This window comes from Harmonia axyridis, chromosome 6, assembly GCF_914767665.1.
Source record: "Harmonia axyridis chromosome 6, icHarAxyr1.1, whole genome shotgun sequence".
NCBI classification, from domain to species: domain Eukaryota; kingdom Metazoa; phylum Arthropoda; class Insecta; order Coleoptera; family Coccinellidae; genus Harmonia; species Harmonia axyridis.
The window spans coordinates 24,346,726-24,370,919 of NC_059506.1; the positions used below are offsets into that span (position 1 = coordinate 24,346,726).

Consider the following 24,194-nt stretch of genomic DNA (forward strand, 5'->3'; position numbering starts at 1 on the left):
TTCGAAATTTAACTCAACTCGAATATTTTCGAGGAAATTGATAGATTCCCTTCTAGATATTTATCATGACCACAGCTTCTGCGACGATAAATGCAGCTTATAAATAGATCTTGGTTGCCGCTTTCATATTAAAAGGAGATTGTCAATACCAAAAGTGGGAATTGAGGACTAGGAATTCTTAAAGATAATTTCAGATATTCGACCGATCGGACAACTCTTTTGCATTTTCATGATATTGAACATAATTACCTATATTATTTGCTCTCTTGGCACAATCTAATATCTCATTTTGATCGATGTTCGATAAATGATCAAAGTTACGGACCTCAAATGCTACTGCTAAGTTGGAGGGTTCAACGACATCGTTTAAATTCGATACTTCGTTCTTCAACAAAATATGACTCCTATCCAACACAAGATCATATACAGATCTCAACTGATTTTACAGTTCTCTCCAAAGATGTATGGGACACCTTGAGCCTCCACACTCAAGAAACTGGCAGCTTTCTGCATCCGTCATATCTTCAGTCATTCCATTGAGAAAGGAACCTGGATGAAATTAAATCTAATTGGTTCGGTGAACCATCAGATTGATCTATGGAACTACCCGAGTTGCAACGAGGTAATCTGGGATTATTTGTCTGCTGGATTTTTTAATAAGATACTAAAATCCAGATCAGCTACAAGTAAGGTACTGTATTAATAATATCTGAAAGTCTTTTGATTATTATTTAGTTAGTTTCTCGAAATGCTTCTCTGAATTAATTGCAAGCACTGAAATAGCAGATTTCATCCACATTTGTTCTATACAATTTTTTTTCACTGACCAAGTGATGACAACAATAAGATTCACACTCCTGAGAAATACATAATTCATCAATCATCATTTTATTATAATCCATTAATTCATTATTAGTAGTTTTCAATCAACATCCATATTGACAATTGCTCATCAATATCATAAATTTTCAACTCACCTGAATACTCCACAATAAGAATGAGAGTTCTCAAAGCCTTGATCTAAAGGGATAACCCTCTCTAGGAATTTTGGTGTAAGCGCTAAAGAGGCTATGGCTGCTAACAACCACTGGTCTCCTAGCTCTCCAGCTTCCACTTGAAACCTTTGAGTATCGTTAGTGTTCTCACTGATGAATTTTGGTCTTTGGCAAATTTCCTGCAAAGAAAATAGTTCTCTTATACGTGTTTTCGTTCTCTTGATATGATTTCGGAAAACAGAATAGAAAAAAAAAGTAAAAAATATATCCAAAATTGAAAACATGATATTTATTTACAAAATTCGACAGATTATTGAGCTCTTGTTCCCCGAACAGATCGAAAAGATAACTGTAATTTTCTCAAGAAGTAGGTTTTCATTGTGTGGATTGATTGCAATATACCTACTGAATCCATGATTGAAATATTGTGATTTCAAAGAAAAAAACAGAATGATGAGAATTTATCGGGAAATAGTCAAGAAAATGTTACATTTCATTCAATTTATTCCTAGCCTTCGGTCGTTTAAGAAATTAATTCTGCACACTTTCAATACAATCAATGTATTTTGAGCGGCAACGATTCCAAACTGTACCTACTGCAATATACCAGTTTGCTTTTCACAAAAGCATGATGAGCAGATCAAATCGCCTCCAATGAAGACAAATCTTTACAATTACTAATCAGAATTTTCATAAAATCAGTTGTCAAATCTCTCATATGAAAAGTAGAAGTTTCTGATGGAATAAGGATAAGTCTCTAGCTCCATCTACTCTAGCTACCATTGAATGATACAGCCCATAATCATATACAATTCCATCCAGCTTTCTCGTGATTTCTCGTGATTTTACATTTGTTCAAATTAAAAGAGATTTAATTTTCACTCACACAGTTTATAGAGGTGATACGGCAAGGTCAAGCAATCACTCAAGTATTTTATTTCCTTGAAAATTTTCAAATCATCCGCACAAAGCAGTTTCAGAGAACTCATAAAATCAGATACATGAAATACAAATAAAAGAAATATAAGAGGTTCCAGACAAGACCCTTGTGAAGCCCTCAATATTGCCAAAAACAGAAGGACCTGGTAATCCAAAGCAGGATTATTTATATTAGATGATCAGGAAAAATTATCCAGGAAGTGAAAAAAATCGTGATGAGTTTAAAAGAATGATAGACTCAATACAGATAAAAAAAGGTTGAGCAGCTTCCCCCACTAACAAGACTCGAGACTAAAAGTCTCGACACGCCACTGATCAACACTGTATCCATTTTGGAAACGTTCGGTATCTTCTTCGAAAATTTCACACGTCTTATGTCATACTTAATCAGACGCTGTAAACTGCAAAAATCCTAACATTATAGCTTCGTAACCATGCGGATCTCATCTGTTGCGTTCTTCCTGCTGACCATCTCCCAACCTGGTTAGGAATTATAATAATTATCATGATACTTAAAGGAACGACTGATTAGACGAGCCAACTCGAAATTTAAATGATTATCCGAACATGAGTATAATTACTCATAAAACATCCATCCACGTTACGAGAATGGGAGTTTCACAAATTTGAATATGCAGTCAGTAGATGTAGCGTAATTATTTCATGAGTGAGAGGATTGTGGCAGACGCTTCTAGCCAATTATACATGTTGCATGTTTCATTGCTTCGGGATGAACTGGAGTGAATTTCGTGAATCATCTGTCCATTAGAAAACGAAATGGCACGAAAATAATTTGTCGAAAATACATTTTTTGATTCTTTTTTCAAGTTTTAATTTTTTTATTTTTTTTTTTCGTTTCTTATTATTCTTTATTCGAAATCAATATTTATTTTGCCATAATTTTTTAATTTTCATTCACGACAATATATGATCTATGTATGCTTATTTTTCTCCTTCCTCTTATTATTATGAGCTATCAGCCAGTTTTATCCAACCTTATCAGTTCATTTGATGTTGATGTCCAGACTTTTAGGACGCCTCGTTCTTTGGATGCCTTCTCCCGCAATTCTCACTCTCCTATTATAGGCTTGATCCACATGTGACTATTAGAGTAAGAGCCCACGACAGCAATAACTTCGTTATTTTATAGAAGCTGTTAGTTTTTCTGTGCATGTCCTCTACTCATGTAAAGACGTCCAGCAACTGTAGAGTTTTGGTTGTTGTTGGTTAATTTGGTAGGTTACAGGTAGGGATGCGCCGAAGCGGCTTTTTTGTGATTCGGCCGGATACCGAATCTCTCACTTATCAGCCGAAGCTTCGGCCGAAGCGGCCACCGAATCGATTTTATTGATACTCATTAGAAATACAGTGAATAATAAGACCATTGGTACTGAATATATATTCTCTAGCAAACAAACAACTAACAACTTTTACCAACACCACCCCTAGATATTTCAGAATTACAGTTAATGCATCGCGCATATTTATTGTCATCACATAGCGAATAATATTTCCAAAAATCACTATTCTTTTTAGACATTTTACTCGTAAGTTGGTACAACTACCGCTCCCTTCGACCTTCAAACGCGAAATGAAAGCACAATCAAAGGGCGTCTGGTCTGATGCATTCGATATGAGCGAGTCTCAACACGAAATTGTATCTCGTCGCTTCGGCCGAATCGAACAACTGCTTCGGCCGAAGCCGAATAATTGAAAAGTAGCCCGAAGCGGCCGGATACCGAAGCCGAATCGATGCTTCGGCGCATCCTAAGTTACAGGTAGTTAAGATGTACAAAATAGCACTTTGAATTCGTTGAAGTATAAAGTTGAATTGCTTTTATATTTTCTCTAGGATAATTTGAGAAAGCTCGTTATCCATTGCCGGACAATTATGACAGTTGCTTCCACCTACCAGACACCTTAGAGTGAGATGTCTAAAATACTGGTGTATTCACTGATTCACTGACGAAATTTATACAACTTGCCAACTATGTAACTGTCTATTTAAGAACTTTGTAACGTAGAACTGTGTGATTTACTTTCCATAAACAAGGAGCACGATTAACAACCAATATAGTAGTAGTATCCGTGAAGTAAATCGCACGGCGAATAACCAATAAGATAAAACCTTTAGTAGTTGCCACGGAAACGAATTACAGCCCGCGTAGATGATAACTTTTTGACGTTTCGTAATTGAGTCGCGATTTTTGATTAGCTTTTGGTTTTGCCAAACTTTTTGTGGAAATGAATGCGGTCGTAGAAAAAGTATAGTACAGACTTGAGTTGTAAGACAATTATGCACTAGAATTACTTTTTCTAGGCATGCGTAATATGCATTTTAAAACTATTTTTATGTAATATATTATTGTATTCCAAAATCCATGATTTTGGATTTTCAGCTTCTAAAATATCAATATCTCAGGAATGCCATCAACAAATTTCGACCCTTCATATTTAATCCTACGATAATGTCAAATTAATTCCGAATCCATAAAATACCTCTTCTTCGTCCGTTAACTGTTTCGAGGATACTCAAAGATAACTAGATATTTAATTTCATTTTGTTAACGATGGTTGTACTTCCTGCTCAAGCGGCCTCTTCAGTTGGCAATCACGCTTCGGTGTTGCAGTGACACCAACAGAAGAACAGCAGATCATCAGTCATTCCTGCGACCAACGTAGCTGGAAAGTTAGCGCTTGTAATGGATTTTTAATATTGGACAAGTGAGCCACCATTCTTTCCAGTCATGATTAATTTGTTCGGAATTTGTTTCCTTGTACTAATAACACCCTGAATGGGCTTTTTTTTCGCGTAGTTTTTCGGTTTTTTTTTTAAACTTCGAGAGAAGACCCTATCGGTGCGTCGATTGGCTTTGTGTGGATTCTTGTAAAGATCCACTCGACGCGTCAATTCACACATCAGTTCGGAGTGAAAATAATAATTCTAAAGATCATTCAACTTATAACGATACACAATAATCAAAATGTGAGGAAGTTCTTCTGATGAGGAGTTAAGAGAAGTATCAGTAGCTATGTTAGTACAATGTCCCCACAAGAAACGTTGAAATGGGGAGTCCTACTCCACCCACCGTATTCTCCAGATGTTGCTCCCTCGGACCATCACTTCTTCCGATGGCACACGGCCTGGCTGACCAGCACTTATGAAGAAGTAAAAAATTGGATCAATTCGTGGATCGCTTCAACAGTTCGCGGGTTCCAGATTTTCGTGCGTAACGTCGCGTAGGTTTGCTTGGCGTCGACTAAGTATGTTTCTGCCTTAGCTTTTATCATTTATGCACTTCCTGCCCGGCTTCGTAGAAACAGCCAGTGATTTCTGTCAACCTTAACTGAATAGTGACACATTTCAGATGAATTCCTTTCTGGCTTAAATATAGATTTTCTGAACTCGAAATATTGCCTATTCTCCGAACCTTAACAATGAAAATAGGTGTCCACTTTTTTGTTGATGCATTCAATTCATGGCGGTATTCTAATGTATAGTGCTCCATGTTTACCCACAGCCTAATGTAAGTAAGTAAGTAATATTTATTTGCAGAATGTACAAATTATGATACATAAAATGTCACCCATGGATCTATCATGACATAATCAATGTCCAATTATGGTAGTAAAAATATCATTTGCAGCTTGCTTGGTTCAAATGAATTAAGACTATCGAAGTTCCTTGTATTATCAATTATTCAAATCTAAATATATAAAGAAAACCGCCGTCACAATCACTTTCACTCAACTCAATTCCTCCATAGTGATCCATCAAATCGAAAGAAATTATCCGAATATGGTCCCTGCCATATTAAGAGAGCTTTCTAATCGGCCTGTATATTCATCAAGAATGCCCTGATAATAATCGTGTATTTGCATAGTTAACGATTGTTCTATATGTCGAAAGAACAGCGCATAAGAATGGATAGGTTTGAAATTCTGCTTGTTTCTCAAATAAGGAAATACTTGCGAATAGCATGTCAAAGATCGTATACATCTGTAATTATGTGTCTTACAAGAGCAATAACAATCAAGACTTTCGAGAATGGATATTGTAATATGGTGGATGTTCTTGGAGCTTTATTTGGTACGTGGTTCGTGATCAGTATATATTAGGCTTGATTTTTTTTTCAGTAGACCCAATTTCACTATTGACCAGATGATTGATGTACAATCTCCTCATATGTCTTGGAATATTTCAGCTATTTGATGATCGGGTTTAAAGCTTAGGTTACTCTCGCAATATTAATTCATTTTCGTTTTCCTTGTCATTTTGAAACTTGGATATTTAAGTAGGTTTTATTCTTCATTTGACCTTAATATCTGGTGTTGCTGGAGATCTTCGATTTAAGCTTTTCATCCAAACACTGGATAACGAAATGAGCAAGCTAAGATCATTTGTAACAAACGAAACGAACTTTCCTAAACTGTTGTCAAAGTTTCTTTCTACAGATTCTTTATAAAGGCATACGTTAAATAGTAGGTGAATTCACTTTCAAAACAATTCACTTCAAGAGCTTACATTTATTGAATACATCATAAGAACGATACCGGACATTGAAAAACAACGTTTCAATATTTTGGGAGCTCATTCTAGACCTTACAAATCAAATCAAATCAAATAATAAGTGAAAAGTTTCATATAAACATGGATCATCAAATGAGCCGTTCAGGAGATATATCTAAGCGATTTTGTTTTCAAATTATCTACTTCTACTAAGTAGCAAAACTAAATACGATTCATTTTCGTCTTTCAGATGTCTTGTTTACTGAACTTACAATTAATATTTTTCAGTCGGTTCATCAAAAAAATCACAGCTGGTATCAAAAATTTGGTTTTCATATGACATTTTAAGTTACGAGTATTTCAGATTGAACTGTCCTTTCAAATGATCTGAAATCAACCAGGTCTTTTCGAGAGAGTACAATATTTCTTCATGCGACAAGGTACTTCCTGCATTGAAATAGACGGTGGTCATATATTAGGTCAATTGAAAAGTCTCCGGTGTGATGCACATTTGGCGGTGCTAATATTAAATTCATATGATTCATAATTAGTACCAACCTCCAAATGATACGTGTCAATATTTGACAGCAGTCCGACCCTTAGTTTAGTAGATATTGCGTTGTGAGTGTAGCTACTTTTGTTAATTGGAAAAGATGGAAAAAAAGAATTTCGTGTGCTGATGAAATGTTGCTTTTTGAAGGAAAAAATTACAGTTAAGCAAAATCTTGGCTTGATGAAGAGTTTTCGGGGTCTGCACCAGCAAATCAACTATCATTGATTGGTATGCTGAGTTTAAACGTAGTTAAATGAGCAACGAAGACGGCAAACGCAGTGGACGCCCAAAAGAAGCTGTGTCCGACGAAAAAATCAAAAAAGTTCACAAAATAATTTTGAATGATCGTAAAGTGAAGTTGATTGAGATAGCAGACATTCTGAGTATATCATCTAAACATGTACATCATATCTTTCACGAATATTTGTACATGAGAAAGCTGTGTGCAAAATGGGAGCCGCACGAGCTAACAGACGATCAAAATTTTTGCATCGATATGTGACAATTGATGAAACATAGCTCCATCATTTCACTCCGGAGTCCAACCGACTGACAGCTGAGTGGACTGCACACGATGAACCGAATTCAAGGCGAGGAAAAAACAATAGTCAGCTGGCAAGGTTATGGCATCAGTATTCTGCGATGCGTAAGGTATAATACTCAATGATTACCTCCAAAAGGGCCAGACCATCAACAGCGATTATTATATAGCGTTATAAATCGTTTAAAGGATGAAATCGTTGAAAAACGGCCCCATTCAAAGAAAAAAAAAGGTGTTGTTTCATCGAAACGATGCGCCGTGTCACTAATCAATGAAAACAATGGCAATATTGCATGAATTGGGCTTCGAATTGCTTCGGCATCTTCCGTTTTCGCCAGATCTGGCCCCCATCGATTTTTTACTGTTCCCAGACCTCAAAAAAATGCTCCCTGGAAAGAAATTTAGCGCCAATGAAGAAGTAATCGCCGAAAGTAAGGCCTATTTCAAAGCGAAAGACAAATCGTACTAGAAAAAATTTGAAAGATCGCTATAATCGATGTATCGTCTCGAAGGCAACTATGTTGAATAATAAAATCGAATTTTGCCAAAAAAATGTGTATGGTAGACCGGGGACTTTTCAACTGGCCTGTTAGACCATCTTCGGTTAAACACTAGAAGTTAAAAATAAATCGAAAATCTTCTGTAATTTATCGTATTTGGTTACGGTAGTAGTTAATATTTTGTAAACTGAAAATCATTCATATCTCCAAAACGGCTCATTTGCGGACCATGTTATGAAACTTTTTGCTCATGTATTTTGAGGTCTAGAATTTGCTCCCAAAATACAGGAACGTTGTTTTTCAATGCCCGATATATGAAAAGCTCATTGTATCTATTTTTGTATATTTGTGTTTGAATATAGTTAAAATTGAAGTTATGTTCTATCAACATAAAATAAAACGCAACAACGTCTAGTATTCAACAAATGCCTATCCTATACGAGACCCAGGCATTTACCTCTAATTCAATTCTCGTGTCTAGTATCAAGAAGTGGATCTCTCCTCTGTTAAAAATGGCCATTAGAAATAATCATGGTGGAGATCGTTTTGTGTGATTTCTCACTGTTCAGAATTATGATACCGGCTTATCGAAGGTTTGCACAGTTCACTGCGAGTATTCGATACCATCTTCTTTATCAATTTGAGCGGAGCTTCCTCATTTATACACTTGAAGTGGATAACAACCGTGAGGCCAGATGTAGGTGTGGGAAGCGGAGGTCTTGAACCAAAGAGAATTATTTGGGATGAGAAGCAAATCCTAGGATAACCAAGATCGCTTCTTGAACCTTTCTAGAACCCACACACCGGACATTGTTATTCATTGTCTAGTACTTAGACCGTAAAAACAAATCATGCATTAGGTACTATACTTTATCTGCCACTACATATGTATAGCGTGTTAAAAAGTGTTAATTTCAATTTATTCAAACTGTGCGTTCAGACAGAGGAAACTCTGCCATACGTTTACCGTGCGTAAGGAGCTAATCACTTAGAATGTAATTGCTGATTAACAAGCATTACCTAATACCTTACCTACTACCATATGCAATGTAAAGTGTAATGAAGAAGTTTAAATTTCAATTCATCCAAACTGTGCGCTTACTTTAGATTAAGAAAACTCTGATTAAAAAGCTATTCACTTGAGTCTGTAGGACGTTAGGTAATGGCTTTATAACAAACACTATCTACTATCTTTCCTACGACCATATACAGTGCGATAAAAAGTGTAAATATGCATTCATTTATCCAAACTGCACCTTCTGTTCAAGAAAACATTGTGATTTGTTTACTGTGCTCGAGGAGATTTTCACTGTCACTAAAGTTAATAGCTTTAAAACAAGCATTGTGTACTACCTAACCTACGAGCATAAACAGTATCAAGTGTGAAAAGAATGTGAATTTTAATTCATACAAACTGTAAGCCAACTTCCAATCCAGAGCAATAAAAAATCTACAAGTGTCAGTAAAAGTAGGCCTGAGAAAATAACAAGAATGTGCACCCAAATAAAATTCTCCAAAATCCTTCTAATCAACTCTCATATGAAAAGACAGGAATTGAACAAATGAATAAAAGAATCAAGAGAGTAAACAAAAAGTTCATTCAAAATTTATTGTACAATACCACGATGAAGGAATAAATGAGTCAACAAGAAAACATCCCATACAAACGCTTTTGAAATGTTGAATACTTATAAAATAATTGTATGATATGAAGTATATAATTTCGATCATAAAAAAAAATTAAAAGGCACAAGACCCTAGGTCAATTGTCATTTGTTTAGAGGCAATAAATAACTATTACTACTATTACTTCTCAAATTGTGAGCTTCGTTTAAAAAAGTGGGGCCATTTGTTAGCCGTCCTCAATAGATTTTTAATGAGGCTGAATGTTGTTTCCTGTTATCTGCATTGGTTGCAGGTGAATGCCTTTTTTTCATCTTCATGCGAAAAACATTCCATTCGTGAAAAGAAACTCATTTTATTTATTTGTTCATAAATGATAATTCAAAATAATCTTCTGTGATGATTACGTCTAAAAAACCCCCGAAATATATATTTTATGAATCATAATAATTTTTGAGCACTTTTCCGTAGCGCATGACTCAATTAATTCAATGATACTCATTGAAAATTGGAATTTTATGTGGTAGGTATTTTCCATAATGAAGACTATATTTTATTGGTTTCAAATAATTCATATCAGAATTATATAATTTCTTGTAAGAGGCATTGCCTTGACAATGCATTGTTATGATATACTTCGTAACAAAAGATGTGTTTTGCCTAGATGGAATGTTTCTTCAAATTGATTATTCGTCTATATTTGAAGCAACTATACTACAATAACAAAACTATTAATTCATCATACATTATTGCATGGCAAGACCTATGATTGTTAATTTAATTTTCGAAATATTTCGAACTAAATTTCCACTGGAAAATAGTTAAAAGAACAAAAAAAGATAAAAAATAAAGAATAAATCAAAGATATTTGTGGATTTTCCGAGAAAATCTTTTGATTCTTTAGTTGAAGGGACGAAATAAATTTATGATATTTCACTTACAGATATTTCAAGTGTTGGCGGTTTTGTTTTTCGTGCTAAGATTATCTAATGCACATCATAACCATGGTAAAATTATAAAGGTCGAATGAGTCTACTTGATACTAATATAATTATAAAAATTGAAACATCATTATGCTAAAATCCTCAAATCCTCACTATCTGATATATTTTTATACTTTCTTTCTTCTGTCTAGAAATCAATTTTCAACTGAAAAAATATTGAAACCAACCAAAAGAAAAATTACCTATCCAAAATCCAAAACGATTCTGTAAATTGCTAAAAATAATTAATTAACATAAAGGTAAATAACTCTGATAATATTCACAGAGGAGGCTATCTCAGCAGGTAACGTCATAGATCCCTTCTCTTACTTTTCTGTGAAATGGATATGCAAATCATAATTCACAATTGAAATAATTTGTGAAAATTTGATATTATATTTTGGATGATGGCGACTCTAATTAATACATGATATGATCATTATGAATTATAAAGGTCAAATGAGTCTACTTGATGAAAGCAATTTAACATAAATATCAACATTGTGCCAAAACCTTTCACCTTTCACAAAAACAGGAAGAGGAACGACTGTTCAATCAAATCATACATAAGGTGTAAACAATTCAAAGTGGCATATAAAACCAAAATCAAGATTCAATCGTTAACGAAGTGATGAGTATTCCTACACTTCCTGTTCCATCCACAATAACCATATAACAAAGCAAGAAAATCCTGAAAGTACTTCGCGAAATCCGCTGGTACTGGATATTCGTTAAATGCGCAAAAATCCTATTCAGAAGCAGAGTCGATATCTATTCTATCTCGTCGAAAAATTTCCTGTTTAATGTGGGGAGTAATCATTAAAATAGTTAGTGAGAAATACGACATTTTCATAGCCGGCCGCGACTTGTAACGCCTCCTGCGACAAGTTTTTGCCTTTAATTGCTTATTTATTACTACACTTGCATGTCGATAAATTTTCAGAGGTAGCATTGTGGATATACAGCACGCTCGTTGCCATTGGCGTACTGGCCGATCAGATAATGATCGACTTAATATAATGGAATATTTATTTTATCTGATGATAACGACCGACAAGCATTAATGTATGTAGTCTTTATAGTCTACATAACTTGATGTTCATCGTAATGCATTTTGACGAATTTTGTTCATAAACGAATATTTCAATGAACGTCTGCAAAAAGTACTAATAGGACGTTATCTGAATAGTAAGATGATAGTGAACTGCAAGTACACTGCTCAACAATTGATAGGGATCACTTACTTGTTCTAAATTTATTTCTGAAATATTCGCTCCAAGATTATAAATTTAGTCAGATATCAGAGTATTTTCAGTTGATAATATGGTTCACTTGAGAAAAGAATGAAAAAATGGAAAGTTGGAGAGAAAAAAAGACTTTATTAGGAACACTCATAATTCTGTGTTTGAATAACATAAAAATTTTATGATGAAACCACAAGAAGGCTGAAGTTTCGGTTAAGCTAGTACCTAGTTGGTCCCCCACGAGCTCGTCTCAAGCATTCTACCCTACGACTCCTACGAGGCATACTTTCGATCAAACGATTTATAAAATTTTGGGGCAAATTCGTCCAAATATCCCGTAAAGCGTTAGAAAGGTCCTCCAGGTTATTGATCGGTTGTTCCAAGGTTGACAATTGTCTAGACATCTCAGACCAGACATGTTCGATGCAATTCATGTCTGGAGAGCGAGCTGGCCAGTCCATCCTATCAATAGCCTGAGTTTCTAGCGCTTCATTAACCAGACGACTACGGTGTGGACGGGCATTATCGTCAATTAAAATGAAATTCCCGCCCACGGCAGCCGCAAACGGAACAATTATGGGTTCAATAATCATATCGTGATATCTCTGGCTGGTCATGGTGGTGTTCTGCAGAACAACCAACTCTGTGCGTTGGTTCAAACAAATGCCTCCCCATACACATATGGAACCTCCGCCAAAAGCTGTTGTGGGTACCATAAACTGTTCTGCATACCTTCGACCTCTTTCCCTCCAAGCAAGAATACGTCCATCGGAGTTGACCAAACGAAATCTAGACTCATCCGTAAATAAACATCGGCTCCAATCTTCAAGTGTCCAATTGCGGTGCTCCTCAGCCCATTGCTGTCGATGAACCCGGTGTTCCCTATTCAAACGGGGATGTTGTACCCTCCTACGTGCTCTCAAACCACGAACATAGTCGTCGTCTTACAGTCTGGTTCGAAATTAGAACTCCTGTTGCAACTCTCAGTGATCTATTCAGCCGCGACGCCGGGTAAGTGGGATTTCTCCTAGCATTGAGGATCAAAAGACGATCTTGGGCAGCTGTTGTACTGCGCTGTCGACCTTCCCCATGAACATAAGCTACTGAGTCGTTTTGGATGAACCTATTCCAAGCCCGACTTACGACACTTTGCGAAACATTCAACCGCCGGGACACTTCTCGCTGGGACAAACCTTCCTGTATCCACCGTATGATTTGGTCCAGTTGCACAGGAGCCAAACGTCTTCTCGGCATGACTGATACGCTGATATTGTTCTCATTTCTTCAATTATTGTCACCTTATGTGTTTGAACGAGAGAAAAAAACAGATTTAATAACAAATACCACATTGCTTTTCACTCCACCTGTAACAGCCTACAGATAATAATCGATTTTGTGAACAAGAGCCGATGAAGTGAGGAAGACTTTGATATAATCAACTCAAAACATCTTACTTTTTCCTTAGAGAACATATAATGTACAGATATTCACGAGATAACTTGAAAAAAATACAAATGAAGAGAAGTTCATAAGTGATCCCTAGCAATTGTTGATCAGTGTATATTATGATACCATAAAAAAAGTTTAGGGATTGATGGGACATAAAGTTCGATAGAAAAGGCCTTTCAAAATACTAATTGTCACAACTGCCCACTTCATTTTGTCAGTTCACTTTCGTCTCTCAGAGTGTATGAGCAAATTGTCCTCACAAAGTATATTGACAATCCAAGTGGAACCTTGCTTTTGAGCCTCTGTGATTTCTATTTGAGTTTTATTTCAAGGAAGTGATAACCAAAGGAGTCTAAACTACTTGGCTATTACTGTTCAAGGAGAAATCTCTCAATTAACCTTTGCCACTTTACATTAAATTATACTAAAATTCTAATGAAGGCACAATATGTGTATTCCCCGCCCAAATCATAATTTTGAAGATGTAGTTTTCAAAATAAAACTTCAAGAGAACTACAAACGGTTATCCATTTTTGGATTTCGAAAGTGTATTGTTTGGAATAAAATATCATTCAAATGTCCTCCACGTGATCTTTTACCGGACTCGATCTATATGAGGCAATTTTCGGCACTTTTCACGAATATATCACCAACAACTTGACGGATGTTGGTTTCCAGATGGTCAATGGTCTGAGGATTATCGACATAAGCACGACCGCCACATAATCAATTAAAAATTCAAAGGTGATAAATCATAAGATCTTGGTGGTCAAGTCACATGGTCGAAACGAGAAATTACGCGCCCTGGGATTTTTTCATACAATAATGCTAAAACGGATATTGTTGGGCTTGTTGCACAATCTTTCTGAAAATCTCCTTCAGTTTGATGTCATTAATTTCTGTTTAAAAAAATCAGTTATAGCTATGACAATTGACAGTTTGTCAGTTTGATTGACCCTTCATTTTCAAGGAAGTACGGGACATTCACTCCACCACACCATGAATTTTTGTCGATGTAATGATTTTCTTAGGTGTTGCATGTGGATTTTCACTGCCCTATATACGACAATTTTTCTTCTTTACATATTCACCAAGCGAATAATATACTTCGTCGCTAAAGAAAATACTATACGAAAAATCATCATTAAAACTTTGTTGTTCAAGCACCCAATCGGCATATTATGTTCTATGCATTCCATGGTGAGCTTGCTTTAGTTCTTGTGTCAACTGAACCTTATAAGATGATATGCAAATCCAGATGCCAAATACGCCATATTGTGCCGCAAGAGAGGCCCAAATGTTATGCGCTCTGACTAATGGATAAATTTGGATTTTACACTTTTACTTACAGGAGCAAAAAATTCATGGCATCAGTGAGAGATCCACTGGCTTTGAATTTTTTCACTGTCTTACAAATTGTACTGTCCGATGACCGGTTATGTCGAACATAAACTGCCCGTTAAGCCCAAAACTTACCCACTACAGAATCGTTATTTCTGTAGTAAGTTTTCACAATTTCCAAACGTTTAGCAGTAGATAAACGATCCATATTGTTAAATGGCTAATATTCACGAAAACATATTACGACACTTCGGATGACAGTTCTGTTCGACATATGTCATTGGAACAGGACTGTGAAATTCGGACCGCGACATAATAATAATAATAATAATAATCAGGCATAATCAGGCAAAATCAGGCACGTCAGAGATCTACAAAGTACTGTGTGAAGCAGACGAATCAACACCTTTACAACTGCACAAGGAGTAATTGTCATACAACCACCAGACAATCCAAGAAAAACTGCAAAGATGGAGAGAAAAGCCCCTACATGGACGACATTTCAACGAGGTGAACCAGGATCATGTCGACATTGAAGCGTCGAACTATTGGCTCACATCAGGTGCGATGTATCCAGAAACGGAAGGATTTCTTTTAGCCATCCAAGATCAAGTGATCTCAACAAAAAATTACTGCAAACATATCATAAAGGATCGAACTATTACTGACGATCGATGCCGTTATGGGTGTCCAACGAACGAGACAATCCAACATATCACGGGAGGATGTCAAATGTTTGCAGGAAATGAATATAAAGAGAGGCACGATGCAGTAGGAAAGATACTACACCAAGAAATGGCAACTAAATTAACACTAATTAATTCTGAAAAAGTGCCATACTACAAGTACCGACCGGAAACCATCCTGGAAAACGAACGCTATAAACTGTACTGGGATCGTACAGTTTTGACTGATAAAACAGTCCCTCACAACAGGCCAGATATATTGCTAGTTGATAAACAACAAAAGGCAGCAATATTCATCGACGTAGCAATACCTAATAACAACAACATGCGTCAAAAAGAGGTCGAAAAAATTTCAAAATATAGGGACCTCGAATTTCAGATAAAGCGCCAGTGGGGAATGATATCAACGAGAACTATTCCAATTATCATCTCAACAACAGGAATAGTACCCAAAAATCTCAAGAAAAATATCAAGCAACTAGGACTTAGTGAGTATATATGTAATATAATGCAAAAAGCTGTTCTTTTAGGTACTGCAAGGACGGTGAGAAAATTCCTAGGAAGCGAAGGACAGGTCCAAGGATCGCGTGTAAGAGGACCAGAAGTTCGACGAGAACCAGGGGGACCACAAGGACCGGACACGACCGAGCTCTGCCCTTCTGATATTTTAAATATCTGGGATTGAGTGAATGTTCCTCTTAGCGAGGAGTGAGAAGCCGACGGCGAGGAAAAATCCTACGCGTATAGGCAAAAGTCGGATAATATTTATTAATTCCATAAAATTACACAAGGTAAAAATGGAACAGGTCGGACACAAACATAATTAACTTCCAGTACAGTTCTCTTTAAATTCACAAATACTATATGGCTCACAATTCAGAAGTAAAACATATAGGGCCTTCTTAAATTTAATATGACTCGATAGATTTCTGATATTTAAGGGCAACACATTAAATAGACTGATTGCCATAAATTCAACATTTTTTTCTCTCAACGTAGTTTTATGTGTTGGTACAATAAGAGGACACATTCTTCTTGTATTATTCAAGTTTTTATATGGCTCAAAATACTGGCTATGTTTACTGACAAAGATTAACAGTCTATAAATGTACAGTCCATAAACTGTAAGTATATTGTTACTTTTGAAGAAACCCCTGCATGATTCCCTATATCCAAGATGTAACACAGTTCTCAAAGCTCGCTTTTGCACAACAAAAAGACCACTCACATATGAGGAGTTACCCCAGAATATTATACCGTATGACAAAATGGACTGAAAATTAGAATAATACACCAGTTTTAGAAGCTCAAGGTCAATCTGATTCCGTAACATGAAAAGCAGGTAACAAACAGAATTCAGTCTCCCTCTAAGTTGTTCTGTATGAGGTCCCCACTTCAGATGTTTATCAACTACAACCCCCAGAAAAACAACACTATCTTCAACCATGACATCTTTGCCTGAGATGTTAATTGACAAAGGATATTGTAGCTTGGATCTTTCACTATAAAAAAACATACACTGGGACTTGTCAATGTTCAAAAGAAGATTGTGGTTACAAAACCATTCTCCTACAGACGTCAGCAATCCTCTAGATTCCTCGGTGGCGGTGGAAACATTGCGGAGTTTTAGTAGATAATTGGTGTCGTCTGCGAACATACCCATTGAATGTCTCACTGCAACTCTAGCCTTTGGTAACCGGTTTATGTACACAATAAAAAGTGCAGGTCCTGGAATGCTACCCTGTGGCACGCCCATAGATATCTCTCTTTCATCCGATATAAGAAGCTCACCATCCACCTCCATGACAACCATTTGTCTCCTGGATGACAAATAACTCTCAATGAGTCTCAACTGATTGTCTCTTACTCCACAGTCATCTAAAATTTCCAACAGTCTTTTATGCTCCACACAATCGAAGGCCTTCGACAGGTCCAAGAATAAGCCCATGGGAACCTCATCTTGTTCAATGGTCACGAGAACTTCCTTAATCAGCTCGTAGACCGCAGTTTCTATATTTCTGTTTTTCACAAAGCCATGTTGATGCACTGAAATAACATTAAACTTATGAAAAAAAATCATTAATCTATTTGTCAAGATTTTCTCAAAGATTTTTGAGAACGATGGCAATATGCTGATTGGTCTGTAGCTATTCGGATCCCCGATAGGTCCCTTTTTGTAAAACGGTTTCACCAAGGCAATTTTCAGTTGATCAGGAAAAATGCCCTCCTTGAAGGAACGATTTATTATAAAACAGAGAGGTGATAGGATTATATCAATCGAGGATTTAACAACCTTCATAGGGATCTCATCATAACCCCAAGATTGTTTATCTTTTAAAGACCTTACCGTTTTCAGAACCTCCTCATGAGAAACTTCAAACATGAAGAAAGAGTTTTCAAGTCTTTCTCCACTCGTTGTAGCCGTTTTATTCAGGCCATCTGTCAGTGTAGAGGGAAAATCAATGAAAAAGTCATTTAATTCATCTGGCAAAGGAGAATCTTGACTGCTGGAAACAGATGATGAAATCTTGCTCTTCGTGAGGGAATTTATTACCCTCCAGGAGGCTTTTGATCTATTATCGGAGTTCCTAATGATGTTACTGAAGTGCTCTTTCTTTGCTTTGGACAGAAGAAGATCATATTGTTTTTTAGTCGAGTTATATGTGGCTTTTAATTCAGGTCTTGAAAAAGAAATAATATGGAGTATGTCAAGTTGCTTCTTAATATCAACCAATTCAGGTGTTAGTTTGAACTTTCTATTTGACGATGAGGCATTGATCTTTACTTTAGAGACAACCCAGTATTATTCAGTATTTATGTGAAATATATTTCGTCAAATATAATTTATTTAGGTATATTACTTCTGCAGCTGTTCAGCATGCCCCTCCCTGAACGTCCGTAATTATTTCCCGGAATTGATTGAGAAATACGCTCGTTAGTAGTATAGTGACTCTGTCTGCCCGAGAGATGGCGTTATGGGTGTAGCGACACACTCCACTTTGGCCCTGCCGAGTTTATGGGGGTCGTTGCGTTGCAACAGAGTCACCTCTCCGCGATGGTGTGAGAGGGTGTCTTAGGTAGAGATCGCTGGATTGGCTAACTGAAGAATCCATCAGTAATCTCGGAACGAAACATTACAATACCCAGAGCGAGGGCGCACCTACGATATTAATAATAATAATAATAATAATGATCTTTATTCCGAAAGAATGTCCAATATAATACATTACATACAATACAGTACATTAGATGGAATAGTGTCAACTAACAGAATTGTTAAATCCTCACTTCTTGAATGCTGTATTCATGAATGGAATAAGGTTCCATATTAATGAGTTTAATTTTCACATCATTTTTAAACTTATTGAGTGTTGTACTTTTTTTTATATCATCTGGTAATTGGTTGAAAAATTTTATTGCGGCATATGTTGGATGTTTCTCATATTTGACCAATCTATGTTCAGGATAAAGAATATTTACATGTCTAGTACTATAATCATGGACGGAACTACTGTATACAAACTTATTTCTATTCTTGAATAAATAAACTAAACATTCATATATATACAATGCAAATACTGTCATAATCTGATTTTTCCTGAATATTCCTCTACATGATTCTCTGTGTTTGAGTCCAAATATAGTTCTTATGACTCTCTTTTGTATACGGAAAATCTCCAACACCCCTGAATCAGATCCGTAGAAAATCAATCCGAACCTCATTAAACTTTCAAAATTAGTGAAATAAAAAATTTTCAAGCAATTTTCATTTAAATATTTACTAATTATTCTTATACTATAGCTGACTGAATTTAGTTTTTTTCCTGTACTTATAATGTGGTTGTTCCAGTTTAGATGTTCATCAATTTGCATACCAAGAAATTTAGTACAATGTTCAGGTGTGATGCTCAAATTTGACAGTTGTATCTGAGATGGTGTTGTGATCTTTTGTTGTTTGGTTCTAAAGAGAATAGTGGTAGTTTTCTCCTGACTCAAAAGAAGACCATTCCTTTCAATCCAGTTTTCGATTTTCTTATACGAAGTGCTGGCCTCATTTATCAAGTTTGGGTAGGTAGATCCAGCAACCAACAAATTTGTATCATCTGCATAATTGGTGAGAAGACTTGAATCAGACATCAGTGCTCTTTCCATATCATTTGTGAACAAAATGAACAAAATAGGGCCCAATATGCTTCCTTGAGGTACACCGGTATAATTGGTTTTTATGTCAGATTTTGTAGTTTTTCCGTTTTTCATAACTTTAACCCTCTGCTTTCTATTATTCAGATATGATTCAAACCATCTCAAAGCAGTTCCCCTTATTCCATAAGCTTCGATTTTTTCCAACAAAAGTGGTCGATTCAGGCAGTCAAACGCTTTTGATAGATCTAAAAATATTCCTAGAAGTATATCATTATTTTCGAACGATTTGATTATATTTTCAGTGAATTGAATAGTAGCTGTCATTATCGATCTTCCTTTTATATATGCATGTTGGTTGTCATTCAGTATATTGTTCACTAATAGAAAGTTAACTAGACGGTTACACATTGCCATTTCAAAAAATTTTGAGAAACTTGGTAGTACACTGATGGGTCTGTAGTTTCCAAGCGACTCGCGATCACCTTTTTTGTAAATTGGTGTAATTACAGATATCTTCAATTGACTAGGGAAAATACCATATGTGAGGGAATTGTTAATTATGTAGCATAGTACTTCTGCTAAATTTTGTATACAAAATTTTATCAAGCTGATAGGTAAATCATCATCTCCACTAGAATGTTTATTTTTAATTTGTTTATTCAGTTCTTCTATTTCTCTAGGTGTAACAGGTGTCAAAAATATTGATCGTGAAGCTCTTGGGATATCACATGATAATATGTTTACGGGCAAAATCGGTACATTTGTTGTTAGGTATTCATTAAATATGTTAGCTACCGTTTCAGGATTTCCACCGATGAAAGTGTCATTTACTTTATCTCTACCTGTAATTTCATTGAAAATATTCCACATCGTTTTCATTTTATTATCAGATTGGGATATACCGATTTCATATTTTTCAGTTCTCTTCTTTGCCAGTAATTTCTGATAGTTTTTCTTGGTATTATTATATAGTGATTTTAGTTCAGGATGATAATGCATAATGACACCTAATATACTCAATCTATTTTTAAAATCCAGTATTTCCTGATCGGGTTTAAATTTTAATGATTTTCCGGTGACACACTTTTTTTTTGAGTGGAAAGCATTCATCAAAATGCATTATGAAGGTATTCACAAAAAGATTCCATTGTTCATCTACTTCATTTGCAGCGATGTTATATATGTTGGACCAATCTTGTTCTGCTATTTGTTTTTTAAATATAATTTTATTTTCTTCGGAAAGCAACCTAATGTTTTTATATATTTTATTTTGTTTTGTATTTGTTGGAAAATTTATTTTGACTCCCATATGATCAGAGATATTAGTCTGCATAATATTCACTTCATCTATACTAATACAGTTAGTAAAAACATTATCCAAACATGACTTACTTTTATGTGCAATTCTTGTGTACTCATTCACTAGGAAAGTAAATGAATATCCATTTAAAAGCAGGTTCATTCTGTGAATATTCACAGCATCGTCTTTTAGATCGATATTGAAGTCACCAGCAATGAGGATGATTTTCTTCTCATTCACTAACAGTTCTAGTAATGCCTCTAGCTTTTGGTAAAACTCGTTTAAGTTTTCTCTTATTGGTGGTCGATATACACTCACGATGATATAGTTCTCAATGCCTATTTTGCATTCAACTCCTGCACATTCAAATACCTTCTTTTTAGAGATTTTATTGATTTCACATTTCACATTGAATTCGAATCCATTTCTAATGTAGATTCCAACACCACCATGTTCATTTTTTTCCCTACAAAAATATGCTGCTAATTTAAAGTTGGGGATATTATATGCTCTCAGTTGATATTCTGTTTGCCAGTGCTCAGTAACTGCAAATGCAACACAGTCTGCATTATCAGATAATAAGACACCTAACTCATCTATACAATTTGAAATTGACTGTAAGTTTTGAAGAATCAGGCTAGATGATATATACGTATTTTGTCTTTTTGTTGTTGTATCCTTTGGAGTTTTTTTCTTCATAAAAAATGTCCACTTTGTCCATTGAGAAATTGACGATGACGCTCAAAGTCGAACCGCTTCACAGCAACGTATTTAGGCCAAAATTCCGGTTTGTACATTTCTTCCTTTTTTTCAAGAGGAGCCGTAACAACGAATCGCTTCAGTTGATTTTCGTCACTTGGAATTTCTTTGACCGTGATTGAATCTCCATGGAATCCAGGTTTTTTCAAGAGATAATCCTTAATATGAGTTTCATTTGCTACTCTTTTCACACGATAGACGTATAGCCACACTTTCCGTTCACCTCCAGAGAAGCCAGTTTTATTTGCTTCATCTGACACTTCAGCAGTTCCTAGATTTTTTATGTTTTTTCTTTGATATTTAATTCTATTATTTCTTCGACGGTTGACTTCAGTGAATTCTTCTCTTTCATTCTGATTGTTTTGTACTGTTTTATTTATTATGTTTGTTGTGTTTTGATTATTCAAATTGGAGGTTAGATTGTCATTTTCATTTGTGATTGATGTTTCCGTATTCAGAAGTCTATGATTCGAAATTTTCCTTGCTTGCAGATTTTCTTGTGGAGCCCTCTGTTGTCCAGTAGCTGATCTAGTTGCCCTTGCATATGTATAGGTTTCTGTTGTTCCTGTATTTGGTGTTTGCGTTTTCGACTCATCCTCTGTTAACCTCATTAGTGGTATTTTTTCATTGATGTTTACCTTCGTTTTTATGTTTTCAAGAGTTTTAATTTTATCCATGAGTAGAGAATTGTTGAACTTCAATATTTCATTCTTATCCCTTGATTCTTTCAGCAATTCCTTAAGATATATTATCTCCATTGCGTTGTTATCTGACTTCATCTCCTCAGTTTGTTTTTCTTTAGTAGTTTCACTCGATCCGTAGCAACAAATCACTTTATTTCCCGTTAGATATTTCAGATTTGGGTTCTTTTTCGCACAGGCTTGATGAAATATCGCAAAACACTGTATGCACACTTTAAATTTACAGTTTTTGGTAGCACAACATTTAAAATATTGTAAATCTCTATCATTTTTATCGGAGACATCCGACAACACATCTTCTTCGTCCGCCATATTTAATATCTAAGTAAAAAATCGAGAAAGAATTGCCAAAGCAGTTTTCTTCAATTCTATGAGATAGATGTTCGTATAAATAAGTATTGTTTATGACTCTCAACTTGAACTTAAAACCAACACCTGATATTCCCAGAAAGAGATTATAATAGGCAGATAAAACGACGTTTAAAAGTTGATAAATATCTCAGTCCAGTTTGGGTTATATTAGTGTCATTATAGAAATCAAAGCCAAGGTGTATTCGTTGAACCCAAATAATAGCGTGAGATCGTCTAGACGATTTCTTCATCACTTTTTGTTTCTGTAATGTATGTATATTTTGTCACTGATGATTCACCTGTCGGTTTTCGTCATTAAGTTGTCTGGAGGACGTAATGTTGGTAATTATTACTGGAGCACTTGAAACCAAACATTCAACAAAAAAAACTGTGCTATTTTCACTAATTCTCTTTGGATTGTGAACGAGTTGTAACAGATTCCTTAAATTATAGGTATCATAATGTCATTCTTGTCTTTGGATCCAGTGGTGTAGGTAAGGTGCATGAAATATTGCATTATTTTCTTTTCTATATGGAATATTGTGAATTTGTTTCAATAATTTTCTCTTTAATTGTTAAGGGTTATTTCTATTAGAATAGTTTATGCGCTGTGGGGAAGTAAAATATACTTATTCACATTCAATAATAGACAACCTTTGATGAATAACTCTACAATATTTGAGTGGAAAGGCAGGACAATTTGGAAAATTGTTAAAAATTGTCCCAAGTCTATTCGTCTATGACAAATGTTTCATGAATTTAATTGAATCGATTTTCATACAAATTTCTAAGGAATAAGTCTAGGAATTAAAACGGGGAACTCTGGATCCTTGGATGTGGGCTTGGAAAATAATAATATAAGGCAGGGATCCAACAATGGGAGGGAGATCATAGAAGAACCCTCTGGAGGAATTCTTCAGGTCTGGCCCTGGCAAAGACGTGATGCTTGCACCGACCTATATCAGAAAGCTCCTTAAGCTACAACGAGCTGAGCTTCAGACTGGGACTGCTAACAGGACACTGTCGGTGCAAATACCTCTTATACCGTATGGATAAGTCAGCAGATGAGATTTGCAGACTCTGTCGGAAGAAAGAAACAACTGAACACATGGTGTGCAAATGCCCGGGACTCACTGGCCTAAGAACCACTCACATGGGAAAGTCAGTTCTGGATACCCACGAAGTAATAGCCAAAGCTCCTAAGGATGTCGTCGATTTTGTTAACAGCAACGACGGCCTTCCTTGGTTTGTATGAATAGGTTTAAGAACAGAAGATCATTTTGGTGGCAGTTCCCGGTAGGCTAACAGAGCCGTAACGACCGCGATTCAGAAAATAATAAGTCGAGGACAATTCTTAGTATTTACTTCCATTTAATTATCAGAAGCAGAAGTAACGCCAACTTATAAGTTAGCATTGGCCTCTAGCTAAATTGGAATATATTCAAAGATGGCAACTATAGACCCTAAAGAGAAAGTAACCAAATAAATTATAAGGATCAGAAACTGTTGCTGTGAATAATTAAACAAAGATTTGAAACATGGCAATAAACCCATCAATGACTTATATTGAAAAAAC

The 24,194-nt window shown here is 35.6% G+C and overlaps 1 protein-coding gene across 1 annotated transcript in view; it reads right to left on the reverse strand.

The window, feature by feature from the left end:
* LOC123683284 (calpain-9-like) overlaps positions 1-24,194 on the reverse strand; it is a 191,879-nt gene that overhangs the window by 53,425 nt on the left and 114,260 nt on the right. Inside the window, exon 5 of the mRNA XM_045622219.1 lies at positions 978-1,174. Coding sequence (XP_045478175.1) covers positions 978-1,174 — 197 coding nt within the window. The remainder of the gene's footprint in view (positions 1-977; positions 1,175-24,194) is intronic.